General features: G+C 39.9%; 2 protein-coding genes across 3 annotated transcripts; both read left to right on the forward strand.

Moving 5' to 3' along the window:
* Positions 1–383: 383 nt before the first annotated feature.
* On the forward strand, positions 384–2,973 carry LOC306834168 (glucose-induced degradation protein 8-B homolog). 2 transcript variants are annotated; one of them, XM_079359979.1, is made up of 5 exons: positions 384–527; positions 842–1,024; positions 1,112–1,308; positions 1,447–1,644; positions 1,924–2,973. In XM_079359979.1, exons 1-5 carry the CDS (start codon positions 392–394, stop codon positions 2,095–2,097), a joined length of 888 nt encoding a protein of 295 aa, XP_079216105.1. In that variant the 5' UTR covers positions 384–391; the 3' UTR covers positions 2,098–2,973. The 2 variants fall into 2 exon arrangements, with proteins under 2 accessions (XP_079216105.1, XP_079216106.1); XM_079359980.1 differs by having other exon boundaries at positions 439–527; positions 895–1,024.
* A 1,376-nt stretch (positions 2,974–4,349) lies between these two features.
* On the forward strand, positions 4,350–14,140 carry slc17a9b (solute carrier family 17 member 9b). Its single transcript, XM_079359974.1, has 13 exons — positions 4,350–4,726; positions 5,546–5,743; positions 6,010–6,149; positions 7,092–7,191; positions 7,445–7,575; positions 7,691–7,787; positions 8,599–8,695; positions 9,196–9,283; positions 9,364–9,398; positions 9,565–9,680; positions 10,902–10,957; positions 11,118–11,147; positions 11,495–14,140. Exons 1-13 carry the CDS (start codon positions 4,593–4,595, stop codon positions 11,671–11,673), a joined length of 1,401 nt encoding a protein of 466 aa, XP_079216100.1. The 5' UTR covers positions 4,350–4,592; the 3' UTR covers positions 11,674–14,140.
* The last annotated feature ends 7,970 nt before the right edge of the window (positions 14,141–22,110 follow it).

Raw genomic sequence — 22,110 nt, forward strand, 5'->3', positions numbered from 1 at the left:
GTTTATATCTGTGCGGGTTACTTAGTAATAAGTAGTAGTAGTAGTAGTAGCATTTAAGTTTATGTCAGCATCATAATCATAAAAAAGTGTTTTAACAAAATCTGACTTAAGTTAGGTATTAGGTGGTAGGTAAGTATTTTATTGCACATCAGAAACGCAAAAATGTTCCCAATAATATACTTCTATATGCAAAACAAGAAAGGTTACACAAACTTTGAATAACCCTGTCTAAAAACAATGATCAATGTATTTTGTTGAAAATATTACAAAGGAAAGATGTTGTCATCCACAGCAGCCTACACTGAATATCTTGATATTAATAAATAAAAAAGTCATGATTTTAAACTACTTCTTACGGCCGTTTTATAGGCCCGATAAAAGAAGTCATGCAATGCTTCTAATAGGCTCACGGGGGCAGCAGCACGTTTGGTCGTGTCGTTTGCGTCACCGGAAAAGGGAAGAAGAAGAACCTGCTCTCTTCCGCTTGCTTGCTAGCTACTGCTGGGAAGTAGCGACACAATTTTCAGGTAATGTTATAAAAATAACCTTTGCTTTTTCATAGCCTTCTAATTGTATGTAGAGATGAAATGGGTTTCATATTGCATAGCACCAGTCCTGGGTGTGTTTAGTCGATATAATCCAAAAAGAAAGAGTGAAGCTGTGTTTGTTTTGATTTGTGTTATCTGGCTTCAATGTTGTGTTTTTCATCGCAGGCCCGAACTGTTTTGATGTAGGATTTCCGGTGTTGTGTCGTTGTCACACTGAACAGCTAAATACCAAATCTGTTATAACGTTATATAAAACTGTCCTTATCATGAATGAAAACATGTATGTGCCATAGATGTCTTCTTGTCACCTCATCCTGTATACACCTCACCTTCTGTACTCATCAAGGAATACATCATAATGAGTTATGCTGAGAAGCCGGAGGACATAACAAGGGAAGAGTGGATGGATAAACTCAACAATGTCCACATTCAGAGAGCGGACATGAACAGGCTTATTATGAATTACCTTGTGACAGGTGAAGTGCAGATTTATTTATGATACTTACATGTTGCCTCTCCCTTTAGTCAATGTGCAATATTTCAACTGAGTTTTTGTTCAACAGAGGGTTTTAAGGAGGCAGCAGAGAAGTTCAGAATGGAGTCTGGAATCGAGCCCAGCGTGGACTTGGATTCCCTCGATGAGAGAATCAAGATTAGAGAGATGATCTTGAAGGGACAAATCCAAGATGCCATTGCACTGATCAACAGTCTGCACCCAGAACTGCTGGATACCAACCGGTACCTCTACTTTCACTTACAGGTAAACTCATGCTCATTTTGTTTTCATCTCGAGTAGAATATATATATATATATATATATATATATATATATATATTATTATTACTGCTTCCATTATTTCATTCCTGTGGCTTTTTTTTTTTTTTTTTTGCGTGTGCAGCAGCAGCATCTGATTGAGCTGATTCGCTTGAGGGAGACTGAAGCGGCCCTTGAATTTGCCCAATCCCAGTTAGCAGAGCAGGGCGAGGAGAGCCGAGAGTGTCTGACCGAAATGGAGAGGACGCTGGCCCTGCTGGCATTCGACAACCCTGAGGAGTCACCTTTTGGAGATCTGCTCAATATGATGCAAAGACAAAAGGTAGGGTCAAAGTATATAGGTAAATCTCCACCTACACTCGGGTTGCACTTTTTTGCACGTTATTTACATTGAAAGTCTATAGAATATAATATTTTTATCTGCATACAAACATGGTTTGGTGGGGCATTTTGCAGACTAGGTAAGGATTTTGGGGCATTGTATTTTCAAATGTGGTGAATATAATGAAATCCAGATGGGTTTTCACTTGTGAAGCTCTACGTTTGTTAAATCATGACCATTTAAAAAAAAGAATGCCGTGTTTTTGTCTTTGCCTTTCAGGTCTGGAGTGAAGTGAATCAGTGTGTGCTAGACTATGAAAACAGAGAGTCAACACCCAAGCTGGCCAAGCTCCTGAAGCTGCTTCTTTGGGCTCAAAATGAACTTGACCAAAAGAAAGTGAAGTATCCCAAAATGACAGACCTCAGCAAGGGAACGATTGAAGACCCCAAATAAGGACCCACAGTGAAAAGATACTACAGCAGGGCACGTTTCCTTTATCTATTTATACCCCCCAACAAACTGACTCATAGAGAGCTCAACCTTTTCTTTTTTGTAAGGGTTGCTTTTTGATACTTTAATAACTAAGAAGGTGTAAACTGGATTGATGGCATTTTAAAATGACTTCTCAGACTAAAGTAACATGCAGACCATTATTTTACCTGGTATAATTATTTACATCTTTGTTTATGTAAAATTATTTCACTAGTTTTTCTGTCTGTTGGCAGGGAAAGTTGCTTGCATAAGAGGACGTGAATGAAGCCTAAATTAGGCTGTCACTTTTGGTGTGTGACCACTAAGAGGGGGCGAATTTTGACGTTTCAGAAAAACAATGTTTGCTTAATGTGCACTGCCACAAATAAACACAAACCTTTTTTTTCTAACAACACACACACATTTCAGCTGTAGTCTGGTAGAAAGTGATCTATGATGGCACTCGGCAAAGTGAGATACTTGGGATGTTTGAAACTACTGTGAAATTCAGCGTTACACTCATAATGCTTTATTGCTTGATATTTTACAATATGCTGACATAGTGGAAACATAGTCACGTTGCATTAGCATGTAACAAGTAGAACAGGGCAAGATTTCTGGACAGATATAAAAGTTTTCAGCAAACTGTGACTGCTCAAGCATCAAGGCAGCCTCAGATTCATACTGTTATATACTATCACTGATTATTAAAGATGTGAATAAGTACATCTATGTCCACAGACATGGAGGAACTTTACAGATGGATTATTTACATGTATAAGTAGCTCTTTTTGCTCAATTTGATGTGCTTTTTTTGCTGGGATATTATTTTGCAATAAAAGTTCAATTTTAAACTGAGCTAAACAGATGACTTTGAAGATCGGTGTGTTTGTAATGCTGGAAATTTAGAGTTTGGGCGGCAACAGAGGAAGTGGTAAATGTATTCAAGCAAAGCAGTAGGTAAGATTTTTAGCTTTAAATTGTTTGAATTAAACTCATTAATTCTTTAAGTATTATGAATTAAATTACAATAATCTAAAAGCAAAAGTAATTAGGTTGTATATTAAGATACATCAGTTTTTTCATTCTACAAGTATATTGTTGTGAATTGCATTTCAGTACGTCAGTGAGCCAAAGTGCTGACTAGCTTTTACATACATAGGTGGACAGTTTATTCTTCTGTAGAGTCGTTTATTTTGTAATTAAGATATATGTATTGGAGTAAAAAGTAATTACTTCCCCCTGAATTGTTGTAGAGGACGTGAATTAAGCATTTGTAAAAGGGGCAATGATGTAAGAGTTAGCACTGAAACAACTGAAAGCCATAGATCGTGGACCCCTCTCAATAAAAGTAAGTCTGATCACAAATCAATCTTTTAAGTGTTCAAGTAAGCACTGACAGAAGGAAAATGTCTCGTGATCATCATACGATTTACTTCATCTTATTGAAGTATCCAATCAAAAGACTGACTTGTTTATGAAGTGAAAGACTGTACTGACTGCTACTTTAGTGAATCACATTGTGTAAAGACACATTAACTCGTGCTTTTAAATAGACGAAGGGGGTTATCACGCTGAATCAGTGTCATAAAAGCAGGCTTTTAAAGTAGCAAATTAATTGAAACACTTCAATACTTATATTCTAATACTGTAAATAGTTACTTAAGAAAACACCTTGAATTCCTCATTTACAGTGGAGCCTGAAAAACTGTGGTGTCACTTTAACTTGAGGAAGAGATGTGAGTGCATTTCCCACCATCACACTGCGAGCATCTAAAAGTTGTGCAGACTGCAGGCTCTTATGTAACGACGCCTGTAAACTCAAACTACCAGGGGCAGATGGACCAAACAACCTTGTAGGCTCTGAATGCGCAAATTATTCCTCCCGGCAGCTTCACGGGGCTCCATCCCTTCTTCATCCGGCGGGGGACGGGTCAGGAGGGAGACTACATCCCGGTGCTCCACCGAGGCTTCAACACAGATACATCTTCTATAATGCACAGTCATGATGGGAGAGGGGCCAGAGGCGTCTCTACGGCGTTGTTTTAAATGATACTGGAATGGGTTATTTGGCGAACCAGACAAGTGAAACCGGGTTTAGGAGACAGAAATCACTTCCTGATTAACCCTACCGATCAGACGAAGAACTGCGCGTTTGGCCAAGAAGAGGCTGGAGAGAGAAAAAACTGACACGTGGATTACTCCTTGAGCATTAAAAAAAACAAAAAAACAAAAAAATAAGAGCTGCATCCGGCAGTCCAGCTTCATGACCACACCAGCCCCTGTTCCCATGAATCCAGTTATTGAAGTTATGGCTTAATTTGTTGAAAACCCCCGTGATTTGATCGCGTGTTTACTTTCTGAGAAGGTTTTTTTCCCCCCCTCCTCTGTGATCGTACAGCCTACTTTTCTTTACTGACGGATCCACCGGAAAAAGCCGACGAGGTTGAGAGGAGGCTGCTGTTTCCTCGCGTTGAATGGCAGTAATTCAAAAATATGGCAAGAACTATAGTCCAGATCTGGTCTGTCACAAGGATAACCACCCGCCGGACAAGATTGGAGACAACGGGTGTCACAAGAAGTGGCCTGAACACAACACCAACTGGTCCAGGTAAGAGTTAGTGTGGCCTTTATAGAGACTTGATTTTAACATCTAACTCGTTCCTTGTGTTTATTCTTATCTTCTTTCTTCCGGGGTTAATAATGTAATGTTGTCAAAGCTTACTCACTATTGTTTGTGTTTAGTGTCTTTCCCTGCGTGTGACCAACGTGCCTCCATGCTTGTGAAATGACACGTATCATCTGTGGCAAAAAAAAAAAAAAAAAAGTTTGTGGACAAGGAAGTAAGATTTGGTCAAATTGACTTTAGGCTACTCTTAAAATCTTTGTCTTGCTCTCTAGATTAATTCAAACCCATAGTTTACCAAACTAAACAATCACTGACCGAAATGATGAGTTTAACTTGAGTGTAAAAGACAAACAAAGATTCCCTCGAAGGCCATGTTTAACATGAGTGCAGTCATTAGTGACTCTGTCACTACAAATCATACACATCAGATTGTATTTGATTTATTTGTTTTTGGTTGACCACATTCCTTTAAACGAATTAAACTAGGTCATGTATGGCTATGTTTAATGTTCTAAGAGTGCCACCACCTTTGAGTTATTTGGATTGGCACCTTACTATTAAAGTAATTTAAATACTTTTGTGGATATTGCATTTAAACTTTTTCAGTTTAACCTAAAAATAACACATAATATCCTAACACTGATAAAACGAGCAGTTGCTTCTGGCCTATGTTCAATGTTTCTAGAGTGCAATCAAATATCAAGCTGTACTTCCCTCCCCTGTAGTGATGTAAGACATCATCTGTCCCTCCACAAATTGCCTTCATTCAACCTCACTTGGTCCTCTCTACTTCCTGTGCAGGCCGGTGGCGAGGGTTTGGACGGTGGTGCTGCTATTCGGGACATGCCTCCTGTACTGCGCCCGCGTGGCGATGCCTATCTGCGCCGTCAGCATGGCAGAGAAGTTCAGCTGGAGCAAGAGTGAGACCGGGATGGTGCTGGGCAGCTTCTTCTGGGGTTACTGCTTCACCCAAGTGTTCGGAGGCTACGTCAGTGACAGGTGGGGAACTTATAAGGTCAAACAGTCATGTCACACTGCCACATGAGATCACTGCAAGCAGGTTGCTTAGTCTCGACAGATAATGCAGCACAGACTGCCTAATGATTCCTCTGTATTTTCACATTGGTAACTATTGAAGGCCCATGCTGCCGTATAAAAATAAAAGCTGCTACATCCATCGTGTGGGGCACCCTATCTTAACTTTGTGTTGATGAAAAGCCTAACGATTCATGCTGAAACAAACTGTTTGTATTCTGTTTGCTTAGGGTGGGAGGTGAGAAGGTGCTCCTGCTGTCTGCAGCAGCCTGGGGGTCGATGACAGCCTTCACCCCGGTCCTGGCCCACTTCTGCTCCCAGCCAATCCTCTCAATGACACTGGCACGCTTCCTCATGGGCCTGTTGCAGGGTGAGAGTGTCAGCTATCTAGAGAGTTTAAATGAGATTTGTTGCAATTTGAGATTTATTGTAAATGATGCTGAATGTGTAATGTATAATTGAATTTAACCCTGCTTATTAAAAGCTCTTTTGAGGAACAAAAGTGGATCTTAATCTTAATAGAAAACATTGCGATAACTGTATTTAAAAATAATAATAATAATAAATCAATTTAAAGCCTTGACCAACACCGCACCCTGTGCAGACTCACTGCCTATCAGTTCTCAGGTTCGCACGGTTGCAGAAACATGGCATGAAAAATAAAAACAAAAACCTCAAACGGACACAATCGCGAGCTCGAGATAAAAGTGTTAAGGATCTGAAAAATAAATCAAAAGTCTGAGGCACACTGAAAATTACTTTACAGTAATGCAATGTGTTTGTTGTTTGCTCACAATGTCGAGTTACAATAAAGTAATTTTCAGTGTGCAATAGATGTTGGATTTGTTTTTTCCGATCCTTAACACTTTAATCTCTCGCTCACGACTACATTCGATTTAAGTCGAAGTCGAGGACATTGGATTAGAATTATTAAAGCGTTTTTATGTTTCATCAAAAAGGAAAAAGATGACTATTGAATGTCATGACAAACCACATGGCCTGTTCAGACTTCTGTTGATAACAGGTTTGCAACATGTAAAACCTGTTGCATAGTCATCTTTGTTTTTGGTCACAAGAACATCTTTGTTGACTTTTGACTGCAAGTTATTGTTTCAAGAGACAAGTGAGGACATTCCCATGCCTGAAATATTTACATCGCCAAAGTGTTTCCTGTGTGATTGACATTCCTTAAATCATTCTCTTTTATCTTTATGAATGTTACATTGTTGATTAGGTGGTGAACATCCTTCCTCAATTGCCCAGTTTGTTTTCTGATTGACTCTGTATTTTTTGTTTTGTGTCCTGGTTTTAGGAGTTCATTACCCCTCTCTGGCGAGTCTGTGCTCTCAGAAGGTGGTGGAGAGTGAGAGAGGCTTCCTAATGAGCACTGTGGGAAGTGGCTCCTATCTGGGGTGAGTCAAGTGTTGTGCAATAAGTGGGACAATTGGTGGGAAAGAGAGTTTTTTTTTTTTTTTTGTCTTAGAAAAATGCTATCAAGAACACAAAGAGAAGTTATTGATGATGTGCTTAATGTATGCACACAATTGTTGGAACTGCTTCAGGTTCAGCCTATGTTATTGGAGATCAAAAGCTTGATGTTGTAGCATCACAGGGTTGTGTCTGCGACATGTCATGTTATGACCTTGTTTTTTTTTCTTTTTTCAGCACTCTGGTGATTGGAGGGGCTGGCTCTCTCATGTTGGACCTGTATGGTTGGGAGAGTGTGTTCTATGTGTCTGGTATGCTCTCCGTCCTGTGGGCGTATTGCATGTGGAAATATCTGCTCAAGGGAGAAGGTGAGCGTGGACTGTATCCACCATTTTGTGGCTTGCCGCTATCTCGTGGCTGCTTATTTGTATATTTGGAGCGTCTTGTTTGCTGACCTGACCTGTGCACACCTTTGTTTGCCAGGGCCTATCATCACCCTGGAGTCCCTGGGAAACAGTGGGCCACAGTCCAAACTTACCAAGAGACATTGGTTACGACTCCTCAAACAACCTGCAGTCTGGTGAGATAAAGAGAAAGAAGTATGTTTGTCCGTGCAAGTGCCCACATACATATATATATATATATATATATATATATATATATATATATATATATATATATGTATATATATATATATATATATATATATGTATAGACATAGACATAGACAGTTCACCATTTGAGGAACATTATTTGCACATTTAAATTTGATGCAGATAACATATTTAAAAGGAAGTTGAAACAAAAGACTGTAAAAGTTGTGAACAAAACTGGGAGCGTTGTTAAAAGAAGAGGTCATATATGAAATACACCTGTCTTAACATGCTCTATGAATATTTCTGTATTTCTTTTTTCTGAGTTTTTTAATGTTCTATATTTGGGAATAGCCAGCCGAGTCTCTGGTTGCCTCACCTATTACTCTGTCTGAGACATAGTAATAGACATTGACTTCTCCCATGTCTCTCCTAATGAGTGAGATATTTTTATACTGAATGCAGTTCGTTTGCTCATCGGTGTGACAGAGAGAGAGAGAGAACCTCTGTTTCCCATATAAATGTAAGATATTCACATCAAGAATAAAAAAAAAAAACTAATGAGGGTTTGACATCTGTGGCCTTGAAATGTTTTCAAACTCTCGAAGCTCTCAAACACGTTCATCCGGCTAGAACCGAAAAAGATTTAGACATCAAGCAACGGATGTTAAAGAAGAGGCACAGATACAAGCTTTATAAGTAATCTATCTACGGCACTTGTAAACCATTGATCAAACTTTCAGTAGCAATATACAGTGTATACATTGCATTCATTTTGTCTTTTCTGTCCCTGACCAGTGCCGTGATTGTAACGCACCTTTGTACAGCGAGCACTTTTTTCACCCTCCTGTCGTGGCTGCCAACCTTCTTCAAAGACACTTTCCCTGAAGCCAAGGTATCCGTCTTTTCCTCCTGTATTTGATCACCTTTTTGGATTACAAATAAAACAATTAATGCCAAAAGTGTCATTAGGGACTCAGACTCACAGCTGTGGCAGCAGCTATGTGAGGCTGTACTTGCTGACAGTCTCAGACAGCTAACACAATGATCCTAACTGGGTATAACAATAACTGAGTCACATGTTTGTCAAGGACTTAATAATTATGCTAACATTCGCCAATTAGCACTAAAGCTAAAGTATAGCTTTGGCTAATGGCACTGCTATTAGAATTTCTGGTAAGGGAGCACCCGAGGAACTGTCAGGTAATCAACAAAGTTATTATAATGTTCTTAATGTTCGTATGTTTTATTTTGCACCAGAGTGATTATCTGACTTAGCAAACCAGCTAAAGAAAAACCCCATCAGACAATGACCTTCAAACTGCAACAACTTGATCTTCTTAATATCTCCTGCGGTTTCTGCTCAAGTCATTGCTCATTGTGTTGTCCCTCCAGGGTTGGGTGTTCAATGTCATTCCCTGGTTGGTCGCCATTCCCTCGTCCCTCTTCAGCGGCTGCTTGTCTGACCACCTGATCAGTCAGGGTAGGGCATCAGAATCACATAGAAGTGTCATTTATTTAAAAATCATGTGCCTGTTCTAACTTCTCTCTTCATCCACGCAGGCTATGATACAGCCTCTGTGAGGAAGTTGATGCAGGTAAAAAAAAAAAAAAGGGAAATTTGCTTTGTTGTTGTTGTGTGGTATTTGTTTTGTCATTGTTGAATTAGTCCAAAGTGTGTACTTGTTTCGTCCTTTACAATTGTATTTGAATTTTATATCTTTTTAATGTATCTGTCTTTGTGTGCATTCATTCCTCTGTTAGTTTTTCTCCATGGGTGTGTCCAGTGTATTTACCCTTCTTCTGTGTGGCAGCACCACCTTTCCTTGGGCCGTAGCATTTGTGTCAGCCACCATGGGTCTCACCACCTTCAGTCACAGGTACTGACACTGAGACGCTCCTCATTCGTGTTCGTGTTTTAGATTTAAATGTGGTGTTCCCCCCCACCAGAGGTTACACTCAGAGTTCCTTGTTTTGTGTTGCCTGTTTGTGTCTCTCTCTCTCTCTCTCTCTCTCTCTCTCTCTCTCTCTCTCTCTCTCTCTCTCTCTCTCTCTCTCTTTTGGGGGGGAAATCAATTCAAACCATTTCAGTTGTTTCTGTCACGACAGCACCACATTGCAGTCTCGAAGACGTTGGACTTTTTTTTGGCCTCAACAATTCTGTTTGCTAAATCATGTGATTAACGTAACAAAGGCAGACTTCAAAGAGACTCTGTTTATGTATTAGCCAGCAATCATAAAGTTTGGTCGACTATTTTATACACTCTGTATCTTTGATTCTGTTCACTTTAATTGATTAAAACTGTCAGACGGTAGGGACCACATTATCCTTTATTGTTCTTCAGAAATGGTCTTGCAGGAAACAATGGTTTGCATTCTCAAAGCTCCTTGAGGTTGAGTTTTTAATGTGTTATGCAACTGACTAAAATAAATACTCTCTTTTTATGACTTACAAGACCAAACCAGAGCATCAGAAACAATTTTTTTCACGTCATCAATTTGTTTGATACTTAAACCCTTGGATCCCTTTGATGAAATAATCAATTCAATTTTGTGTTCTCAATAATAAATTATGAATAAAATACAAGGAAAAAGATTTTTAAAAAATCTATCTCCATCATATCCCAACTAACTGATTTTATTAATCAGAGGTCAGTTTGATTATTTAATTATTTCTCTTCATTTCTCCGTTCACCTGCAATTTTATAAAAATATATATATTCTCATGTTTCAATCACATCTGCCTTTCTCTTTTTATTTCTGATTCTTTCACTGCTTTTGAAACTGTCTTGTTTTACATTTCCAAGGCAACGTTTTGAGTTGACAAAGGCATTCGCAAATAGTGGGCATTAAGAAAAAAACAAAAGGTGACAGGACAATGCATATTTGTGCATATATGTTTGCATTTTTTTAATACACTGATTATCTATTTAAGGAGTGATCAACATAAGAACACATATCAGTGTAAGTAACACTGATGGAAGCAGTTTGGGATTAGAATAAGCATATTTTCATTTTAGGTTTTACTCTGAGGCCATTCAACACATGAAACTGGTCAATTAGGCACCTTAGATGAAAACCCATGTTCGTTTCTCTTACAGCGGTGTATCTGTGAATGTCCAAGATCTTGCTCCTTCCTGTGCTGGAGCTCTATTTGGTGAGTTAAAAACACAACGTTCCAGAAATTTTCAATGAAGTTTCATGATTCTTTTATTCAAAATGTCTGTTTTGTTGTGATAGATGTTTTTTTTAAAACACAGGTGAAATTTTAAACAGGTTTTTAAACTTTCAGTGTGTGTCTGCTTTTCTTTTTACAGGTGTTATGAATACCTGTGGTGCTTTCTCAGGTGAGTGTTGAGTCTTTCATCAGTAAAAAGCTGATGTTTAATGTTTTTTCTTTTAATTGAGTGAAACATGTATTCAGTGAAATTATTCATCCACTTCTTTAAATTCAAACTCTGAGATGATGCGTCTCATGTCAATTGTGCTGGCTCCTATGAGACATGTATATTTCATCAAGGGAGGATAGTGGCGTGTCTGTCAGATGAATAAAACAGAGGAACAGAGGATGACAGTGAGTGGTCCTGTGAGGGATGTGAAATGAGCTGTGACGTTTTTCTCTGCGGAAAACTCAACAATCATGTGTAAAAGGCTGCATGCTTTGTGGTAAAATGCTTTTAATTTGTGTTTGCAGGGGTCCTGATGGTGTATTTCTCTGGGTATCTCATTGAGGCGACAGGTTCATGGGCGACTGTGTTTGCCCTCATCACCACAGTGAACCTGCTGGGTCTCTGCACCTTCCTGGCCTTTGCGGAGGCCCGACGGGTCGACATTGACTCGGGTAAGGTTCGCCACCACAACATTCACATCTAAAGCTTCTGTCATCAGAGGGACGAGGATGCTATTCCCAATGAAGACGCAAGTTCCCGCCACCAGTGGCTCAGAGGACATTGGAGAAGTACACAATGGATAAGGTGGCACACGGTGAAATCCTGGGTGTAACATCTGGAAAACTCTTACTGGCTCTATGCCTGGATGAGAACTTCCTGCAATAGTTACTTCAAAGCACACAACAGAGCTTGCACAATGTTACTGAAAAATCCTCTGAAGCTAAGACGCTGAATCCTAGAACAACACAGCTGTGTTTGAGAATGTTTCGAAAGTTCAGGGTGAATCGGAAAAAGGTTACAGGGAAGAAAAAAAAAAAGCACCAACACTACCTCCAGGTCCCAGCTTGTGCAGCACGTGATGGGTAAACAGTTGCTTGTTTACCTTTGTCTTTTGCTCCAGAATGTGTTACTGACAGGAAGAAAAGTCATGGAAATTGTAATCTAGTGTGTTGTCTGTGTGTGTGTCGGTGGAGCTTTGCGAGTGATGGATGTGTTAGTCGGAGAGCTGTGACAGACCAAGGTGGTGTGTTCTCACCCTGAAGAAATAGGGGGGAGGCAGAGAAGCCACACGTGGGTGATGCAAGGAGAGTCCAGCCTTTGTTATGTGAAGTCTTTTATTAGTACGCCCCACTCAGCCATCACTGAGATCGCTGTCTGAATGACAGCTCATTACCCAGCCGCTAATTACTCCACGGGCGCTCTAATGTCCTGTACCATTTACCGTCTACAGTCCCCATCGCCATGGTTACAAGCTGTTAATATTGTTTTAGTTCAAAGGAGGAGAAAAAGATCTACAAGACTTTTACTGAGTACGTTTGTACCCATTTGTCACCATAATTCATGTGTTTCAGATAGGAAGACCAAAGGTTGTAAAATATTTCTTTCAGTGTAATTGCATGTAATATAAAATACCTCACTAAATTACCTTCAGTACTTGTATATTTATATTGCTTATTTTTTTGTCAATTCCGTTCTTTATTTGAATAAAGAAATATATTCAATGCGGCTACAGAAAAAATAAATATATTAGAAAAGATGGCAGAAAATCAAAATTATTTATTAAAATGATGATGCAGTATAAATAATCCTTTCTCTTTAATTTATTCTTTCTTTCTTTCCATCTGCCATCTGAAAAGCCTCATTAGGTGAGAGAGAAACATGTTCATACTATTTTCTTCCAACTTGGTCTGTTCTAAGATCCACTCTTGTTATGGCACTTGATGTCCTTGTTACCGTGGCGCTAGACTGGAAGTGTTGGAAGTGTCTGTAAAGGAGATAGTGAGCACAGGATTCCTTTTTCTTTGTGCTTCCAGAGTTAGCATCAATATGATAAATGTAAATCTATTCCAGACTCTATGAATGTTGTGTAAATGATATCAAGGGTTGAGGACAGGAGACAAACTGGAGAACATAGTGTTCATGTTACAGCTAAGTAAGTAGCAACATAAAACAAGCTGCATAGATTCAGCTGAGTGTCAGGTGACTTTTCTTTTTTTTTTCTTTTTTTTCTTTTTTTTTTTAGAATTTAGCTTTGGTCTACTCTTCACAGCACAATTTAACAACTGGGTGACTTCATTTTCAATCTCGAAGTTCATAAGTTGATAAGTGAACCTTGAATCTATGCATTAATTATTTTGTGCCTAATTTAAGCTTTGGGAAACGAGTATGTTATGCCTGTTGTGTCACGTAGTGTCTTTCATTAATTATTGTCCATCAACATTTTGCCTTCCTTGTACGAGTTATGTTTTTTTCTGTTTGACTTGTGAATTCTTTTTCACATAAACACATTGACTCTTGTTCTCTGAGTTGTCTAAAATCACTTCGAAAAATATCCTTTGGTTGCATATTTTTCCAGGACATATTTGATTTCTGAAATATAATTTATTGTGATGATACTTTGATTGTCATCGGTGTTAGTTAGGGAAATTGATTAATTGGATTTATTTTTTGCTTTTTGTCAGTGAGAGCACAGGTTCCTCTTTCTTCACATCAAACACTTTGTTTAAGAAATCCCAAATCTACTGACCATATATAATCATTTATTATAAAATTAAAATTAAGTGCATATCAAATTGAAATTTAATTCTGTATTTATTTTTGTTTTGTAGTGATAAAACAAAGCGACAAGTTATTAAGCTTTTTTTTTGTCAAACCAATGCCCCACATTCTTCTGCCTTTTTACTCACTGTAGCAAATACATGTTATTTCAACTGCCTTCATCTCCAACTTCTCCCTTTTTTTGTCAGTTTCAACATTCTACAAACTTTGAGATAAAGACTATTGACCAACTTCCCCTGAAAGCTTTCTGAAAGATTGTTTTTGATAACGGGCAACATATGTTTGACGATAAAAGGTATGATAATGCAAAAGAAGTGCAGTATTGTAATGCTTTTAAGATATGTGTATTTAAAAGCCTATATTACCTTTTGAATAAAAATATATTTTGTCAACTTTTGTATGTACTTTCATTATGCAGCGCAACAGTTTCAGCATGAAGTTCCTCGGCAGAGCCACTGAGGGGCAGCACTGTATCAGTGTTGAGGAGAGCACATGGTGTTGGCAGGCCAGCAAATTCAAATATTTTCTTTTATGTAGAATCAATGGAGGCCTTCTTGGTTGCAGCCTCGTGAAGTTTGCAGAGAGTTTCAAGTATAAACCTATTTACTCTGAATTACTTCCAAGAGCACTATTGTACACTGACTGTGTACACAGCCGAAGAGTGAAGGTTTTCCTGCTTTTAAACCAAAGAAATAGACATTTCATTTGACGTGGATTGCTGCTTAACAGGCTCTGGGGTAGGTCTGTCCCGTTCACACCAGCAGCTCACAGGAGATTCTTAGTCGGGGCTAGAAGGACGTATGTGGTGGCACCATATGGCAGGATGCTGTGTGCCATGTTGGCTAGTTGGCACTGCCCACGTGTGAATGGCCAGACGCTAGTCAACCAAACCCACTCCTTTCTCCTGGGACCGAGCAGCTCAGGTTGCCATGGAGATGTGTGGCTTGTGGCTGCTGTGGCGATGAAAAATAAAAGGGAGGGTTCATAAGTGAGTAAAAGTAACAAGTCAGATAGAAGTCAGCAGAGAGTTGGCAGTAGGTTTTGGTTTTTTTTTAAGTACGGTTCATACAGAGGAAAAGAACATCCTGGGTGTTAAAGAGGTGGTCAGTCACTTAATGGAGTGCTCTCCCTGACAGAAAATGATGTTGTAAAAGCAGACATAATCATGATGAGTGGCCCACTATTTAATTAGCAGAGATGAAACAGTGTGAGGGGAGAGCAAGGGAGAGGACAGGGGAGATAAACCCTCCCCCAACTTGTCAGCTGGTAAGAGTAACCCAGTAAAGGCAGGGCCCCATCACAGAGCCACAGATACATGTAAATGAAATAGCCCCATTAATTAGTAATTAACATCAAGTTAATGACATTTCACTGTGTCGCCATCGGATCTTATGTCCTTCCTCTGTGGTGGAAGGGCTGCCTCTGCGGGGGCCCCTGATCTGAATGCTAATTAGCGCTGAGCTAAAGTGCTATATAGGTCTACCTAATGATATAGAGGCCCAGTTTAAGAGTGGTCATTGTGTGGGGAGGATTAATCACTTTGTAGTTGTAGATCAGGAGCTCTATAAGTCTCACACTCCTTAGAGGGCTGCGATATTGAAGGCCATTGACAGGTTTTATGTGCTAATTGCGTTGCGCCTGTTAGCCTAATGTTGGGTTATCCCTCAAGACTTAGAACTACTTTTCAAAGAAATATCCAAGAAATATCTCTGTAACATGAGCATAAATTGGTTCTGCAATGTCCAATCTAATTATTTCAGTGTTTTGCATGGTTTGATTGGCTCTGAGGGCGCGGCACTGGATACACTTTCATTTGTTTTGGGTCCCCTCCTGAGCCTAAATCGGCTCTGTGACAGAGGTAATTTTACATGATTTAACTGCAGCCCAGGACAATGACTCTGTGAAGCCAGATGAAACATGAACTTAACACTGTGTACACAGCAGTGTTCCTGGAACGGACAAGAATGTTGGCTCCAGAAATAAAGGAAATGTATGCACACGTTGATGTGCAGGGTTGTTTCCTGCAATGCTCAGCGGTGCTTTGAGTCTGTGTCTGTTTCCTCTTTCTCCATTGTGGATTCCTCTATCGTCTCCTTTTGCTGTCATCATCTCTCTGTATTTCTCTCTTCTCTGCTGCCCTCTTCCTTTTTTCGCTTCCTTTCTTTCCGAACTCTGTTCTGATACATAATTGACCCTTTAAAGGGATTCCCTGATGCCCGAGCACATTAGCAAACCAGCACAGCACACACACACACACACACACACACACACACACACACACACACACACACACACACACACACACACACACAACCAAATATGTTGATTTCTGTCAATTAAACCCCATCAGCTGTTTGCCTCCTGTTAGACATATGGCCTGTGTTAAATCTAAAGAGCAAATAGAGCCACCATTGAGAGGGGCATCGTTTTAATGGAACCCTGAGGGACGAGACCCACACCTGCGCTATAATAACATTAAACCATGCTCAACCCACTGGCCAGATGAGGACAGCGATTACATGTGTGTGTTCCATGTGTGTTTGTGTGGATGCACATGGTGCTTAGTCTTGATCTTAATTCAGCCCCTCCAGTAAAAGGACGATTAGTCTTTGCAGAACAATGTAATATCCACCACTGACCTTCAGGAAACTAAGATAGTCATTTGATATTTCTACAAGAGTTTCTATTTTCTGCATTCATTTTTGCACCAGGAGTGGGAGCAGCTCAGGCACTTTTGAGTCTCTTCCATTATATAAGCCAGAAAAATAAATAAAGACACAACTGCACTCCATCTTCGTGGACCATCTCTGCCTGCAGTCAAAGAGAGAGTACAAGAGCACCGACGTATTCTTCTTGTTTTTTTTTGGAAGATGAGTTGTTGTGAGGTTCACAGGTCTTTAGTCAGAAATGGAGACAAATGTCTGAACAAATGTTTAGAAATATAATTTTAGACAACAATATGGTGTTTTGCTTTTGGAAGCGAGCATCAGATGCTCAGTTTTAAGACAAGAAGAGACTAAATTAAATACTCTGAAAACTGTGCAAATACAGCCAATCTCCCCAGTCCTCACATAAAAGTTATACATTTGTCTGTTAAATGTATGTGTTTCAACAGTATATTGCTGCAAATTGTAGTTACCTATCCCTCTGACAATTACTGGATTGTATATAAATATTTTCAGTTGTTGCAACTAAGAGTCATTTTCATGACCACTCAGTGTTCTCAGTATTTTCCCAGTTAGTCATTAGGTCTTTGAAATGTCAAGGACACAATTAGATTTCTGTCACTAAATTTACTATTTTATAAGACAAAGAAAAGTAGCACATTTACACAACATCAAACAGCCTGAACCAGAAAGATATGACACAGTTTTGGTACCTTAATATATTTGCTGGTGTATTTCTTTTTGATTGACCAATTGATTAATCGAACAAATCATTCACACTGAAAAAATAGCAGATTATGTGACTTACAAATTAAAGCATACTTGATTTAATACATACTATCTTCTATGCAAGACAAAAAAATAACTTCAAAAATGTGTATTATGTCTTTATTCATCAATTGCAAATGTTTTTCAATGATATTAAACTCTCAATGTCCAATATGTATGACTGAAGTAAATACTGTCCATAAAGTTCCACAAAATCAAATGTAACTCCTTCTAAATAGAACTTTTTTATTAGATTCATTAATTGACAATCTTTCATCACAGAAGAGCAACACATCATCATTTTTGACAAAGTGATAACAGACCTGTTTATTAGTTTACAAAATAGCTGCTGACACATTTTCTGTTGACTTTTTGACTTTACATGGTGGCTTGATGAAGAGCTTCCCTAATTAAAACAACAACAACAAAGGACACATCAAATGATCCTGTATTGCAAACAGAACAATAACTTAAACAGGAAGGTTAAACTGAGACGAATGTGATTAACACATGGGGAAAATGATGAAATGCTGTTGCATATCTCTGTTTGTCTTTGTTATATTCACTCACAGCCCCTCACAATGTGCAGCATTCTGTTTGTGCATGCACACGGGTAGGTTAAATACCCCTCCCCTCTCTGCCCCCCCAGCCAACCCCACCCCCCACCACCACCACCACCCCTATACACTCATCTGCTCCAGCTCTCCCCCGGCTTCACACTGCTCACATCTCCAACACCACCAGATCTCCCCTTTTTTCCTGCTTGCTCTTTACTAAAGTTTGGCTGTCAATCAGCTGTGGCCTCAGGCAACAGGCACTGATGAAAAGACCCCTGAGACAAGGAGACCCAAATTAGATTTCAATAAGGATGTTGAATATTCATATCAGGGAAACATCTAAAGGTAAATGCTTTTTGATCTGCGCGCACAAATATCACTTGTGTGCATTTCCCAGGTCCTGGCGCTCTGGTTCTACACTGTTTTCTCCCCCAGCCCGGTCCGGCCTCGGTCTCGGCTCTGTCTCACTCCTCGGGGGGATGCGGTGGAATAATGATGATGGAGCTACAAAGGAGAAAACGAGCTATAATGAATGTTTATACTAAAGGGACCCAATAGAAAGGGCATCCGTACTAAGTATTCAGTAATTAGTATTTAGCAGAAGTTGATCGCTGAGTGCACACAGACGCACACTCAGACACACACACACTTATCCAGGGCAGAATCACTGAGGCAGAATTATTTGCTGTGTAAACTTTAGACAGGGGAACCTCCCCTGACAGCAGCAGTCAAAACAACAGTTTCATTGCTCCTGTCAACATGTCGCCTTTATTTTTATAATTGACACCACTTAGGGTCTTTCTCCACAAAATGTCAACCAAATTCTCGACGTGGCTGTTTATTTTTTTTGGACATACCTGCATTCTGTTGCTCCACAGAATGATAATTATCACTTTAACATGCTCATTGAGGATGAAAATGTCTCCTTACTGCCCTTTTTCTCTTACCTTCATGCCTTTTTCTTGTAAACTGTTAGGAGATCTAAAAAAAGGGCCAACATCCTCTAATACCCTGAAGAAATTTCCATCACTTCCATCTTTGTGGAGATGGAAATGTGCAGAGATGGTGGTGGATGAAGGGGGGCCTTTGACTGGGAGGTGGAGAAGGAGGGGGGTTTACTGCCTGAGGCTTTTTTCCCCACAGAGAGTCCACTCCGCTCAGGAACACACTATGAAGCGAGTCCCAAAATGAGACCAAAGGATGGATGGGAACGCCATCGCCCCTTGACGCGAGCAAGGGACCGTCCAAGCTAATCGTCCACATCAACTTCTATCATCAATAATGCGTGGAGAGCAGCCATGATAGTCCCGATCAAGCCACTGTGGCTCATGATGCAGGGAGACAGGCCAACTCCAGTCTAGCTAATAAAAAGAATGCCATTCTCCTCTTACATTATACTTTTCTCTTGTTATTTCTCTCACTCCGTGTTCGTCTCCACCACCACCCCCCTCCAACCCTTCCTTACAACATGATGGTCAGTCCATTGCCAGGCAATCTGCTCTGTGATGTTGTTCACACCTCCATCCAGCCAAAAAGACAAGAAAAAAAAAATCTTTGACAAGATATGATGACTTGCCCAGGTGGTGTGTTTCACTGGTCTCTTGGTCTTTCAGTTGAGGGCAGCCAACCAAGGTATGCATGTGTGTGTGTGTGTGTGTGTGTGTGCGTGCGTGCGTGTGTGTGTGTGTGTGTGCGTGTGTATGTCTGGCTACAGTATATGATGGTGTGTTAACCCCAGGCCCTGTGCTGTGTTGCTGTGATGCCGAGTGTCACCCTGCTCCGGCCTGAGCCCTGCAGCCAGAGAAACCAGCTGTGAAACTGACAGGTTTGTCTTCTGCACTCACCCCCCCCTCCCCAATTCTGCACACACAAACCCACACTGATACAACACACATGCAAGCCCATAACAAGCATGTAACAAGGAACACACAATTCCATGGCCTGAGGTTTAAGTACACATGCACACAGAACCCCCCCCCCCCCCCCCCCCCCCCCACACACACACACACACACACACACTCACACACACACACACACACACTCACACACATCCACACATCTACAGACCATCACACAAGCTGCAGGCAGTCTCTCTCATGCCAGCTACAAACACAGTGCAAAAGGAATATGCTGCAATATACAGCAGCTTTTCGTTACACGAACACATTTTTACAATTTGATTAAACTCAACAGAGATAGTGAATATCCAAGTGGAATCTTCTTAGACCACGTTTTCCATCGATAGTCTTTATCAGTTAAGCACTAGACTGCGATTTCATTCAGATTGTCTTACGGAGCTGTAAAAAAGAAGAATTATTTATTTAAACATTTTTACCACACATGCAGTCTTAGGTCAGACATGTCAGTGATTCCTGACCTTTTTTTCTCAGCACATTCTATTTGTGTCTTAGAAAAGGTAAGGAAGGGAAACATCACTGTGAATAATTGACACAAGGTTTTATTAGGAATTGTTTTCATCTGAATTTTTATCATTTATAAATGTGTCTGCCTAACTGCCTGACTTTTTCATACCAAAATACCTATTTATAATTATTCAGTAAGTATGTTGTCATGATTTGATTTGAATAGAAGTGAAATCTTATTTTGACAACAGATATCCTGTAATAAATGTGAAAAACATTTTAAACAAAAGTGAGAAAATAAATCTATTAGAAGACCCATTTAAATTCTGTTTTGTCATGGTTTTAGTGAAAAGTCAAATACATTATAAAACTATAAATTCTGCACATTTTATCTCCCCCCATTAGAGTTTAATGAAAGTGTCGTTCAATTAAAAAAAATCCCCTCAATAATTGAACAATTATTGTATAAGTTAATAAGGATGTTGTTTCTCAGATATTACCCATGTGAAAGCATGGATCTTGAGGTAAACTCATGTATAGAGTTAGAATGCAGGTACATTGTATGTCACACAAACACAGGCACATGTGTATTCTGTATCATTTAGGTCAATGAGGACAGGCAGCAGTGCCACCAGCGTCTGAACTTGTGCTCCATCCAGGAAAAGCTGATGAGTTACCCTCAGGAGATGCTTGCTGCCTTCCATGGCACCTTCCCCCCACACCTAACGGACACCTAGCGTGCACAGGAAAACACACACACACACACACACACACACACTGACACAAACGTGGACTTTGAATCAAAGTAGTGAAGGATGCCATGTGTATCCAGGTGTCTGGCTGTGCTGTAGCACCCTTCAGATGTCACCACGACAGAAATCAGTCCTCTGACCAGAAAGTCTGCAGGCAGCCTGCGTGCGTGTTAGCGTTCTACATTTGTCTATGTGAATGTGCGTTTGTGCATGTGTGCATGTGTACTTGGGGTTGCTTTTTTCCTAGAGGGTGGGGGTGAGAAAAACAAGCGAGAAAACAGCAAAACAAGTTAAGAGGCAATGAAGAAAGCGACACTGGCACCTGTTTCCCTCTGGTGTGGAGGGCAAAGAATCCACCTCAGAAACGACACTCTGGTCTTTGATGTACTGATGCAACTAATGACACCACAGATCATTCTATCTCTAGATATTTCCATCCAACAGCCTGCACTTTATCACCTTTATCTCTTCTTCTAGCGCCCAATAAACATGCTTCACTCCTAACACACATGCACACTTTTTTTTGGGTTCAGTTATGTGGCCAGATGTCCAAGTTGACATAGCGCTTAAGGCGGTTGACTGGATGAAACAGTGCATTGGCTGCGGGTAAAGAGGGATTAAAACAGGGCCCGAGGCACTTGTGTTATATTGAAAACATCCTGGGCTGCTTTGTATGGAGATTTGCATACATTGGGGTCTGTGCAGTGATGGCCCATCTGCTGAAGTGCATTGTCCCCAAACAACAAAGTGTGTTTAAATATTTCACATCTCCATCTACTGGGACACAGGTAGAGAGAAATGAGGAGAGAGGAGAGTCAGGGAGGGAAAGAGAGGGCAATGAAGAGGGGGTGAAAAATTAAAAACCAACAAAAAAAGAGGAGAAGGAGTAGATTGGCACGGCTTTGAATTTGAACTGCTCCCAAAAGTGCCTCAGTCAGAGCCACAGTAAATAACACTATTGCCGGCTAGGATCCAGGAAAATGAGGAGAATCTAAATATAAAATGTTGTAAGTCTGAATTCTGGTGGAATATGGTTTTCTTAAAACAGAAACAAAGATGTGAAATGTATGTTTTGTGCTAAAACTGTGCTGAAAATATTCGGCTAAATTTAAAACAGGGTTGAACTACTTATACTTAGATTTAACAAACTTATCAGACTGTTTATACGTTAACTCTAAGTGTTACTTGCATTCCTTAATTTTCAACCAATGTGTGCACATTTTTCATATATGCTGTCATAAATTAACTCTGAAAGA

The sequence above is a fragment of the Symphodus melops genome, assembly GCF_947650265.1.
Source record: "Symphodus melops genome assembly, chromosome: 13".
Lineage (NCBI taxonomy): Eukaryota > Metazoa > Chordata > Actinopteri > Labriformes > Labridae > Symphodus > Symphodus melops.

Excerpts from the sequence above, each read along its gene's own strand:
- LOC306834168 (XM_079359979.1), top strand. The coding sequence starts at position 392 with ATGCTTCTAATAGGCTCACGGGGGCAGCAGCACGTTTGGTCGTGTCGT. Across the intron at positions 528-841 it reads AGTAGCGACACAATTTTCAG|ATGTCTTCTTGTCACCTCAT; the intron begins GTAATGTTATAA and ends TATGTGCCATAG. Across the intron at positions 1,645-1,923 it reads ATATGATGCAAAGACAAAAG|GTCTGGAGTGAAGTGAATCA; the intron begins GTAGGGTCAAAG and ends TTTGCCTTTCAG.
- slc17a9b (XM_079359974.1), top strand. The coding sequence starts at position 4,593 with ATGGCAGTAATTCAAAAATATGGCAAGAACTATAGTCCAGATCTGGTC. Across the intron at positions 4,727-5,545 it reads CACAACACCAACTGGTCCAG|GCCGGTGGCGAGGGTTTGGA; the intron begins GTAAGAGTTAGT and ends CTTCCTGTGCAG. Across the intron at positions 5,744-6,009 it reads GGAGGCTACGTCAGTGACAG|GGTGGGAGGTGAGAAGGTGC; the intron begins GTGGGGAACTTA and ends CTGTTTGCTTAG.